Source organism: Silene latifolia, chromosome X, assembly GCF_048544455.1.
Source record: "Silene latifolia isolate original U9 population chromosome X, ASM4854445v1, whole genome shotgun sequence".
NCBI lineage: Eukaryota > Viridiplantae > Streptophyta > Magnoliopsida > Caryophyllales > Caryophyllaceae > Silene > Silene latifolia.
This window is the reverse complement of record NC_133537.1, coordinates 309,052,915-309,065,638: the sequence shown is the minus strand read 5'-3', so window position 1 is coordinate 309,065,638 and position 12,724 is coordinate 309,052,915. Positions and strand designations below refer to the sequence as shown.

At 35.6% G+C, this 12,724-nt stretch overlaps 1 protein-coding gene across 1 annotated transcript; it reads left to right on the top strand.

The window, feature by feature from the left end:
- The first annotated feature begins 5,443 nt into the window (after positions 1–5,443).
- LOC141617416 (CRS2-associated factor 2, mitochondrial-like) lies at positions 5,444–9,090 on the top strand. The gene is made up of 5 exons (XM_074434609.1): positions 5,444–5,958; positions 7,655–7,782; positions 7,894–8,119; positions 8,480–8,607; positions 8,684–9,090. Exons 1-5 carry the CDS (start codon positions 5,511–5,513, stop codon positions 8,795–8,797), a joined length of 1,044 nt encoding a protein of 347 aa, XP_074290710.1. The 5' UTR covers positions 5,444–5,510; the 3' UTR covers positions 8,798–9,090.
- The last annotated feature ends 3,634 nt before the right edge of the window (positions 9,091–12,724 follow it).

Below are 12,724 nucleotides of genomic sequence, written 5' to 3'. Positions count from 1 at the left end.
ACCGTAACAGGAGGCTAAGCAGATTTTCACTGGGTCATTTCATACTGTGTTTGTATCTGCAGGATTCGAGTTGAAGAAAATATCCATCCTTTATCAGGTTTAGTCATTTCTCAGGGCCACTCGAGGAGTTGTAACTGTTGGAGCTAGTGTCCTCCACAGTTAGTGTGATAACGTGTATAAATCTCTTATAGGTTCACAGGGTATACTTAGTATTTTATCAGTTGATTAACGTTTACTAATAACGGTTGGCTTGCTAGAAGTTTGACGTTATTATCATACTGATGGCGGTGATCAACGGGTCCCTAAAAGTCACACCTAAAGGATGTGTTTGAGAGATGTGATTATATGAAAATATAATCACATTGATGCCTTATATGACTAAAAGGTTAGTCCATGTATTTGACTAAAAGGTTAGTCAATGTGATGATGAGTCGATTATTTAATACAATTAAATAATATCTGCTGAGACGAATTAATTGTTAATTAGTAAATTGAATATAAACTGTTATATTTAATTAATGTATATAATGTTAGCTTAAACGAATTAAGATGTTAATTCGTAATTAAACATAAACGGTTATATTTAATTAGGAAATTATAAATATACGATATTTATAGTTAATGTATATATTATACGAAATTGTCATAATAAATGAAGACAGGCCGATATTAATAAATCGACTACAAACTGTTGTGTATGGACTTATTAATACATGACGACATAATTGACAATTAATATGATACACATTATATACAATTTGATAACAACCTAAAATAAGAAGATTTTCTCCTTATTTTTGGTTGTTGGTCACACGGTTTAAGGAAGGAAAAAGAAGAAAAATATCTTCCCTATTTTCTCTCCTTTTGGACGGTTATATTAGGAGAGAAGGAGGATCATTTTTACTTCTTAGTTTTTTCTACAACTCTCATCACAAAAAAACCCTAAAAATTATTTAGGAATTAGGGTTCTCTTTCTAGCAAGAAAAGGGCATTTCTCGAAGCATCTTGGGTGCAACGATTAGGAGAATATCGATCTCGATATTTGCTCTTAGGCCAAATTGCTAGGACCGGAGGTTAATTCTAATCTCTATTCTTTTGTTTATGCAATTTTGTTTATGACTCGTAATTTCATATTTCATAATTTCGTTATAATCCGAATTTTCTTGATGAAATATACCGATATTTCCCACACTGATTTGTCGACGAAAAGTCCATAAGACAACGATGATGAACCCCTGAGTATGCTCATCATCATCACCGATCCTTACCACCTGACACACCGCGTCTACCAAAATACCTCCACTCTTATAGATAGCGGCGTTCCTCGTAAGATCTAAAGGCAACCTCAACTGCTCCGCTGAATTCCCATTAAAGCCACAAACATACATAAGGGGATTGACCAAAGTCCTGTCATCATTCTCCACTTTATAAATATCACAGTCGACCAAGATACCTAAAATATGTGCAACATCGTGAAGAAGTATGGTCATCTCTCCAAATGGCATGTGAAAGTTGTTAGTGTCGAGCTGCCACCTCTCAACGAAAGCAGAAATAAGAGGCATATTCAAGTGCTCAAGCATGCACTCCCGAAGATGCGAAAGACCAGTTATGTCAAAAGTAGCCTGGAGCCACCAACTACTCAACACCCTCGTCTTACCAATTAGGTGGTAACGCGTCAGCACTAGTCGACCAACCTCATTAGGAGTCGACCACAAGGTGTCGGCAATGTGACCCCCAAAGCTAGGAATCACGTAAGGAAACAATGGCCCATCAGGAACACGCTCGGTAATAATCCAAGAGACATCCTTACTCGACTTCCTCTTCTTCAGAGCCACGACGCTACTACAACTCTCGCCCGACACCTGTTGCCAACGTCCCTTCTCCGCCTATCTCACATTGACGCGAGGGGGGGATATTAACTTGCTCCGTGTCCCCCTCCTCCTCGGCCACTTCCTTACTAGCCCGCTGAAAAGTCTCCCCCTCAACAACTCGGGGACTCGCAACCATACGCACCACGTCCTGCTCAGTTCATGAATGGGCCGAATCGGGATTCCCTCCGAGCTCGTGCTGATAATGTAACATTTCAGTTATGAACTAGACTTAAAGGCTCTTTTCCTCTATCGGCCATCTAATCACAGAAAAAACTAATATTAATTGGTTAAACATATATAAAATAAAACGAAATTAATAACATTATATAATTAAGTTAATTATTGAAAAAAAAATTATTAACGATATTTAACTTCGAAGCACGATACCCTAACGTTATTAAATATCATTTTTTATTATTTTGTTAACGATATTTAATTACGTTAAATACTTAAATACGATATTTAATAATGAAAATTACGTATATTTAACTATTAATTATCGTAATTAAGGTTAATTAGTACTCCATATTTAACGACATTTGTAAGACGGAAATTTTTTTTCTCTTTTTAAAAAAAAAACACGAAATATGGCCTGGACGAAAAAAAATTTCGTCCCAACCTAGGTCTGGACAAAAAAGTTTTTCGTCTAGACCTAGGCCTAGACGAAAATGTTTTTTCGTCTGGACCTACTTCGTGTATTTTTTTTTTTAAAAAAAAAAAAACTAATTTCCGTCTTAATTTTGGTTTGTGCACGGGGAAGGATAATGCTTAATCAACTAATTTCCGTCTTAAATCCGTTCTACCAATACCGATTCTATCCTAATTCATCCTCATCAACTAATTGATAACAAAATTTTAAAAAGTTAAATTAGAAAAGAAAGATTTCATACCTCAAAGATTGTTTGAAAAAGATGACGGAATTGTCAAAGTAGAAGCGGTGGTGACCGGAATGTCGTAGATAAAAGCGGTTGTTTGGTTTTTTGTGAAAAGATATTTTTAGAGATTTTTAGTGAGAATAATGAGTTTTTGAATTTATGATGTTAATATATGAGAGGGGTTTAATGTGAGGGTAGATTAGGAAAGTCATTAAATAATGCCAACAATCATTCTATATATTAACCTCCTATCTACTACGTTGACATGGCAGAGTAATATACAATCAAAGATGACATGGCATCATGTCAAGAGTCTTATACATCAAACAAACAACCAGACGTCAATTAAGCTAAGAATTAGACTAAAAAAGGAAACAAAATATTTTATTATTAATTATTACTATTAATACCTCTTTAAATACCTTTAACATAAACAAGGAAACAAAATAGAAATATAAAATATTGAAATATGAAAATATGCAATATAAGCATAGAAATGAGATACTAAATAATCACAAAAACCATGAAAGTTGATTGGAGAAAAATATGTTTACATTATAATTTTGTATGATTGATGATATCCCTCTCAGAAATAAACGATTTGAGATGAATGATTATGAAAAAACATATAAATACATCCTATCAGAAAGTACATTTCTACACCAATATTAAGCAATCATACAAAAATTCGACTTATCTACCGAAAAAAATGGCGCAAAAAAAACTCTCAAATGACCAGAATAGCTTGAAAAAAACACATCTATGACATTCACCATAACCCACTTGAAAGAAAACAAGAGTAACCAAACTCTACATGCTAGAGTTCAGGGGCTTCCTAAAGTAAATGAAGGTCCGGTGGACCACAAAAATATGAGGCCCCAAATATGAATGCACATGTACTATATATCGGAGTTTGTATTAAATTTTATCAATAAAGCTTGTAAATATGAGGTTTCCAAAAGCGGAGGCCCGGTTTCGCTGCCCGTAGTTGCCTGTGGCCTTACACACCCCTGCTAGAGTTATCCGAAAATTGTATCGTCCTGACTATCGTATCCCCATCCAACATGGAATCATTGAAATGCTATTACTAAACACTAAAGTAAATATAATATATTGATTGATATTATGGGCAATTGAATACCTTAATCATTCCTAATTTTGTAGAATAAGTTCATCCAAGCACCGGTCTGAAAATAGGGATCAGGTCAAACCTATGTCGAGTTATACGGGTCATAGGTCGGGTCATAATACATGTCACAAATTAGTATGTAATGCTTTTTTATAATCAAGAAAAATATTTTTATAAATTAAAGCATATTTAATATTTAATATTTTAGTATATTCAATATTTACATTAATTATTATACTGGAAGAATTATAGAAATAATGTTATTTTATAAATTATTTTATTATTAAAGTTTATAAAAATATAAAAATAATTTTTTAACTACATTTGAAATTTAAAGTGCTAAAAAGAATTTTTTTAATAATTTTTTCAAATATAATTTATAAATATTAATACTGTAATAAATATCTTGATTTATTTTTGAGCCAACGGGTTAACCCGTTCGGTTCGGGTTTCACCCTAAATTAACAAGTCATTTCAACTTCAGGTCGAACGAGTTACGGGTCAAGATTTTAGGGTCTTTACCCTGAAAAAATGGGTGAAGTCGGGTCAAAGTATGACAGATCTATTTCTCAATCATGTTTTAAATTAAATCATAACTTATCAATTAGTTAAATTAATATGGCATAAGAATTGTACACACAACCATTTCTAATATACTCAAATCAGCTCTAATTAGTTGTGTTTTATATTTATATAAGATTGACTTTAGCAAATATAACTTTCAGTTTATTAACAATATATATACAGAGAATTAACTTGAAGGTAATTATCTAACTATAAAACAAGCCGTGAAGTACACGAGTTTTAAACGTAGTATTTAGTAATTTGTCGACGACATGTAGCAAGTTGGAGTCGTGTTAAATATCGTCGAAACTTTTACTAATTATCGTCGACAATTAACACATCTTTCCAATTTTGCCCCCCATTAACTTCCCCTTGTCTCTCTCCCTAATCTTTCTAGAACAAAAAAAGACGGTTTTTCGGGAAAAATCGAAATTTAGTTTACGAACTTTTCGACTAAAACGGTTTTAAACATACGGTAACAACGATCAAGTTAGTAACGATTTTAAAAATATTTTCGTTTGGACAAAAAATGTTTTTCATCAATGAAAAAAAAAATCCCGGACGAAAATATTTTTCGTCTGGACCTAGGTTTGGACGAAAAATATTTTCGTCCGGGAATTTTTTTTTTTCGGAAAAAAAATTATTTTCTGACTTAGATTAATTTTTGCCGCGGTAGTCGATAATCACTAATCCGTTCTAACAATAACGATTCTATTCTAACCACGTAAAATTATAAATTTTTAAAAAATTAAACTAGTTTAGATTACTTGTCGTCGATTCCTTGAATTTGGTGGCGGAATTGAAGCGGTGGTGACAGAAATGTATTTGAAAAAAAGATGTTAAAATATGGAAGGTTTAGAGTGAGGGGTTGATTAGGAAAGTCATTAAAAAATGTCGACGATAATTAGTAAAATGTCGACTATGTTTAGCAGGTTGGAAAAAAAATGCATTTTGATCTATTAAAGATATTTTGAGCCCAAAGAGTGAATTTATGTTCATGTTAGAGGCCACAGCCCATAGTTACATCTTACCATCACTCGGACGTAACTTCATCTTCAACCCCCAAACCCAATGCTACGTCTCTCATCATCACTACGACGTCGTGTCACTCTCCAAACCTTCTCCTCTCACTCTCTCTCCTTTGACGAAGACCCTCTTTTCTCTCTCCTACAAAACCCTCCAAATCCCAAACAACCAACGCAAAATCCCCAAAATGGCCCTCACATTCCCGTTAAGTCAGACCTGCCGTTTGACTTTCGGTACTCATACTCAGAGTCCGACCCGTCAGCAAAGCCCATCAGCTTTCGTGAAGCGCCCAGGTTTTCCCCGTTCGGTCCGGGAAGGCTTGAGCGGAAATGGACCGGCACGTGCGCTCCAGTCGAGGATGGGGATGATTCAGTGAGGATGAAGTGGGAGGAGGAGAAAATGAGGGTGTTGGGTGCGGCGTTGACTGAGGAAGAGGTTGATTTGCTTGTTGAAAAGTATCGGCATAGTGATTGCAACCGACAGATTAACATTGGCAAGTCTCGGTTTTACACTAATACTAGTTGAATGCTGCCTTTCTTCTTTCTCAAGGTTGTCATTGTTGATTTGCTGTTGAATGCCCGTCTCAGTTGTCTTGCTGCAATTATTTTTGAGGTTATCTCTGTGTTTCAATGGCTTTATCAATTTATTGACCTGATTCAGTCATTTCCTTGGTAAGGTCTATTCTTTTTAGGTTTGTAAATCAAAAGTGGTAAAAGCATTGAGCTTTGACTAGCTACTAGCTACTAGCTAGTCTATAGATAGCATCTTGAGGGTGTTTTGGCGATTCATTAATCATTCTAACCCTGATGCCTAAAAAGAGTCAATGGGGGTAATGGACGGGTGATCGGACGTGGGCAGCCTTTCCTGTTTTCTATTGACCTATGCCTGTAACCAAATAGGGGGCGACAACCTGCTACTGACAAAATCATCCGAGTTTAGGCAATATAGCTCTATGAATAGTTATGTATTCAAGGTTGAATATAAATGATTAATAAGAATGTTGCATTCTCGGGCTATGGAAATAACACGGCAATCAATATTTCAGATGCGTAGATGTAAACGTTGAAGGCTTTGTTTAGATCATAGTTTGAAAATGCCCAAGGCGTGCCGAGGTGCTAAGGGCCCAATGCGAAGGCGCGCGCCTTTTGGACGCGAGGCACCCTATTTTTGATAACAAATTTCTACTTTCCAAATAAAATTTTGGGCAACAATAGCCTTTTTTGGAGTTTCAAGTAGGCTAACATGTCAAGGAGTAAAGTTAGGAATAATGGAGAAAACAAATGGTGAGCCTTGTCTAAAAGATACGGAAAGTGCGTACTAGTTAGCCTTGTTAGGTGACCCTTGTCTAAAAAGGCGCACCTAAAATGGACCGAGGCGTTTTGGCTAGTGCCTCATCCAAGGCGCTCTTTTTTAAACTAAATGAAAGGATTTGGAGGGAAAGAAAGGGGATAAAATCCCTTGTTTGGCTAGCAACTGCGGTCCGAGGGTGACTGAGGGATACATTTTCTAACGTAGGAAATACTTGGGAGGGAACATGATTGGCTATTCCCCACCCTCTTTTAGTATCCAGAAGAAGGGAAGAGGAAAGTGTATGAGTAGGTAGGCATAATAAACTAGTAATTGTGAACTACTAGTAACAGGTGAAATAAAGATCTAAGCTTACCGTTTAGGATTACGAAATTAGGAGGAGATGACACCAGTATTTGTTTCTTGCCCTAGTACCATCATAAATCAGGTCATGTAACTGATGTAAGAGATATAATGCAAAAAGGGGGGGAAATGATTTCCATCTTTGAAATTCCCTGATAAATATACATATTTCATACTGAATGATTGCCTTCTTAACGAAAAAGTGGGAAAAGGAGTGGTGTCGTACACAGCAGAACTACGAGAGACAGAGTATTATTCACCTAGGATTCTGGGTATCAGGCAACCAGTTACCATTAGTCTTGAACTCTTACCATTATACTCCTTCGGTCCTTCCGTCCCAATCATTTGTTTACTTCTATAAACCTTGTGAAGGGTATTTTAAGTAAACAAATGATCCAGAGGTAGGGTGTATATTGTAGTTACCATCATAATTCTTTTCATAGTCCTTGCCCAATAAGCTTGTCTCGTGTTTTATGAATCATTAATATAGTGTCGTTTAGATTTACTGAGATTGGCCTCTTCTTTTTATCTTTGGCCAGGGAAGGATGGAGTTACGCATAACATGCTGGATGACATTCACAATCATTGGCGTAGGGCTGAGGCTGTGAGAATCAAATGCTTGGGGTTACCAACTCTTGATATGGACAATGTTTGCTTTCATCTTGAGGTATTAATGTGTGGCTGTATTATCTTTGGCTCTTAGCTGCCTCTTTTTTATGTCAGAGTTATCAAAATTCGTCATTGTGGTTCACGTGTTCATTTTTTTTTCTCTATGCAGGACAAATCGGGTGGGAAAGTTATCTATCGTCATCTAAATATTCTACTTCTGTATCGGGGTAGACACTATGATTCCAAAAATCGACCTCTGGTTCCTTTAATGCTCTGGAAGCCTCGTGCTCCAATATATCCCAAGCTTGTACAAAATGTGGCTGAGGGCTTGACTTTTGAAGAAACCAAAGAGTTTAGAAACCGGGGTTTGCACTCTCCCCCACTCATGAAACTCAGTAAGTTACTTCTTTCTGGTGAATGATTTACAAAATTATCAACGTCAATGTACTTCATCAACACTTATAAATGGGGAGGTAGGTGGATCGAATGTATACAGTTTTATTACCCGTGTTTTAAAACAAAGAAGTTGTGCCCTAGTGACCCATAATGAAGTTGCATCAAGAATTGTGTCAATGAGTATCACAGTATCACCTCTTTAGTAAAAGGAACTTTATGAGTGAACTAAACCATTTTGCTCTATCCATTATACTCCAATTGAGAACAGTAAAAAGCTACCTTCTCAACTAAATACAATCATAGACGCTGCAATTGTCATTTGGGATTGTGTTTCTGATTGAATCATGCTATTCGTTTAGCTCGGAATGGGGTGTATTTGAATGTGGTGCAAAAAGTGAGGGATGCCTTCCAAACTGAAGAGGTGGTGAGATTGGATTGCACCCATGTCGGAGCCAGTGACTGCAAAAGGATTGGTGTTAAGCTAAGGGTAAATTTCTTTTCCTAAATTTCTTCATTGTGTAATCAGGTTTGGTTTAGACGTTAAAGCTGTTAAATGAGTACAGGATTTGGTACCTTGCATTCCAATCTTGTTCAAAGATGAGCAAATTATACTTTGGAGGGGAAAGAGAGACCTTAACGATCAAGCTAGCTGCTTAAAGGAACTCGACAGTACGTAAATAACTTGGTTTCGTCGTTAAACCTACCTGTTGAATCTTGGTAAAGCGCATCCATCGGACATGCAAGTCCCACCAAGCCACCCTCTGCTGCACTTCTCACTTCACCTGTGGCAGACCCAAAGAAATGCATTTACGGTGTCCTATGTATAATGCGAAAATAAGTCGATTGATAAATAGTACTGAGTATTTCCTCAAATTCAGGAATACCATTTATGTAAGGAACAAATATCAAGAAATGTACTCTACTTTTTGAATAAAATTAGGTAGTAGTAAATCCATGGGACAGCTTAACTGGATCTGTTTGTAATTTGTAAGAGACCAAAATACCAATTTGCTTTAGGACTAGAGCTGGCAAAAGCTGACCCGACCCGAGGAACCCGACCCGATCGAAACCCGACCTGATACAACCCGAAAACTGGGTGAACCGAAACCAACCCGAACCGACCCAACCCGATAACCGATAACGCCCTTATTTTTTCCAACCCGAACCGACCCGACCCATGACCCGATATTGACTCAACCCGATAGATGACCTGATAATGAATTAGCTTAATAATGGTGTAAATAATACAAAATTGACATTAATCTTAATTATTTTCAATTAAAAACTTCAATTAATACACCACACGTTGTTTAAACATAAAATTACCTATCTAAAACTAAAAACATATGAGAAAATATATGTTGATAACCTGACTCGATAATGACCCGTTAACGACCCGACCCGCCTTGCCACCCGCTGATGACCCGACCCGAAGATGGCCCGAAATTAACTACAACCGACCCGAACCGATTCTGACCCGACACAACCCGAACCCGATATGACCCGACCCGCTTTGACCCGATCCGTAACCGACCCGAGTGACTCGATTGCCACCTCTACGACGTTTACATATTCATGTTAACTTAATAACGGATCCGTTATAAACTTGGAATAAAAGTCAACTAACGGTTACTCGGTTAGTCTTAGGAGTTTTATATCACCCTTTTTTTCTCTCTAAAAACCCTAACTTCCAACAATCAGATTCAGGGCTTCCATTGACCATTAATCGATAATAAGCCCCATAAAAAATTTATTTATCAATTATTAGTATGAAAATTTATGAATCCATTAATAAAAGTCTCCCTTTTGGTGAGATCCGTTTGTCTGTCTCCAATTTCGGAGTTTTTTCTGTTCTTTATATCATTCTAGGGTTTTGTTTTATTGGAAATATAGATAAGAGCGGTTTGTTGATGATTTTTCGCCGACGATCTATGGTGTCGATAAAAGGTAAATTTTCTCCATCAATGAATCAAACAAGGATCCCCTTGAAAAGCTACATGAAGAGAGCGATACAACTCATACAAGGACGAGTCGAACTGTCATATCATATTTTGAGATCTCTAGTTTTACGAGAGAAATTTGTCCTTTGACTTTTATTAGATCTGTTGTTTTCGATTATACATATCTCTTGTAAGTGCCGTTTGGCGATTTATTAATGAATTGATCTTGTTCTTCAAAAAAATAGTAATTTTTATTACAAGGTTTAAGAAAAATGGTAAGATGAGCTTTATGTTATGAAGCAAAATATATATATATATATATATATATATATATATATATATATATATATATATATATATATATATATATATATAGGATCGGGTGAGAACGAACACTCGGTGCAAACGGTGAGAACGACCTATAGTATTAGTAATAATTATTAAAATTAGGGAACCCTTAAAATTATTACACGGATTATTATCACGTTTTTATCGTCATTTTTTCCCAATCTCTTTCTCTCTCCTCTTATTTTTACCGTCCTCTTTCTCTCTCCACTTAACAGAACCCTAATTTTTCCCTCAAATTAAGCATTTCGTCAAATTACGGTGATCGAACGACGATGATAATGGACAACGATTAATCTTCTTCATCTGTTTAATTCTATCATCTTCAATTGTCACATTTCTTTCAAATTCGTAAGTATTTTTGGTTTAAATTGATCATAATTTCCAGTTGTTTAGCTCGATTTCTTCGATTATTTTGTAGTTGAGCTTAATTATTTCCCTTATTTTACTTCCTTGTGCTTGAAATCAATGATGCAGGTTCAGTTGTGTGTGTTATCGTCGAGCGTTTTTGCGATTAGGTAATATTACGGCTGTTTTGCGATTAATTGATTTTTTAATTTCGTTTCTATTTGTGTTTATATTTTTGATTTCATTTGTGCATGAATTACGTTCTGGTGATTGCAGGTTGCTTTTCAATTAAGGTGCATCGTCGTCTATATTTCTTCAGTTAGGTATTGTATTTCTTCATCAATTTGATTTTTCTTTGTGTGATATATTCATTCAATTTGTGTATGCCAGCAGTTATTTCACCTTTGTTGCTTGAAAAATCGTCTTGCATGTAACCCTAGTTATGTTGATTTCACAGCATTTCAGTTTGACTTCATTTGATGTGAGATTTAATGTGTTTCCTATCTTGTTAGGACTAATTTTGTTGCGTTTTCGTTGAGTATTCGTTATCTAGGCAATGTTGCTATTTTCGTGTTTATGTTCATTTTCAGTCTAGTTTCGTATGATTTATTTATACTTTTTGTTGTGTATTCGCTGCTGTTTTACTAATTGCTTTTTGTTTTTCGTTCATAATTTTATTTCCATCGATTTCGCATAATGTTAGTTATCAGCTCGTGTTGTTTGTTGTCTCTGACCGTAAGTCGTTGCCGATGTCAGTAGTGATGTTACGTTTCTCAACGTCATGAATAATCTGAGTCTGTTGTTATGACTAAGAGTTCAACAATCAAACAAACAAACAACATAAAAATGTGACCATAACTATTTTTTGGTGGATTTCTTTGTGATTCCGTCATGTAGGTACGTATGGTGCCTTTGTGCATTTGATTACGCTTCAACAGCTTCTAGATACGTTTAATTAGCACCTATTTACGTTTGATGTGTTGTATTTTCGGAGTGTGTTATGATGATATTAATATGAATAACTTATTTGTGTCATATTTTGAGATTTTTTGTTTCTCAACACTTAGGGGGCTCCTGTTGTCGTTAGGTACATTATACCGGGTTATAGGTACGCTTATATAGTTACTAGGAACACCCCTGTCATTAGGTTGTGATTCGTTATGTGTTATTCAAATAAACTATCAGCTACTACCCCATTTTGATTAATGTGTCATATCTTCGGTGTGTGTTATGATGATATTAGTATGAATATATTATTTGTGGCATATTTTGTGTTTCTTTGTTTTTTGAACGATTCAGGGGCTCTTGTTGTTGCTAGGTACGTTATACCGGGTTATAGGTACGCTTATATAGTTACTAGGTACACTCCTGTCATTAGGTTGTGATTCGCTATCTGTTATTCAAATAAACTATCAGCTACTACCCCATTTTGATTAATGTGTAATATCTTCGGTGTGTGTTATGATGATATTAGTATGAATAAATTTTTTGTGGCATATATTGTGTTTCTTTGTTTTCTAAACACTTCGGGGGCTCTTGTTGTTGCTAGATACGTTATACCGGGTTATAGGCACGCTTATATAGTTACTATGTACACTCCTGTCATTAGGTTGTGAAATGATATGTATATTTATTGGCTCTATGTTTAAGGTACCGTTCCGGCGTACCGGCATACAATATACTGGTTTTATACATTTAAGTACTCTTTTGTCACTATATGCATCTTAACGAGTTCTAGGTATTCTTATCTAGATTGCAGGTCCGTTTGTTTGTGGGTAGTGAACTACCATGACTTTATTAGGACACACACCTGTATTCTACAATCTTTAACTTTGATCCCCCTAGAGATTACAATATACAAACTATTTAAAATATGCATTGTATGTATAATTTTAAATTCGTCCTTTCTTATTTTGTTCCCAGCCAATATATTGTTACATATGTATAGGTACACGTATTTGGTTGTTGGGT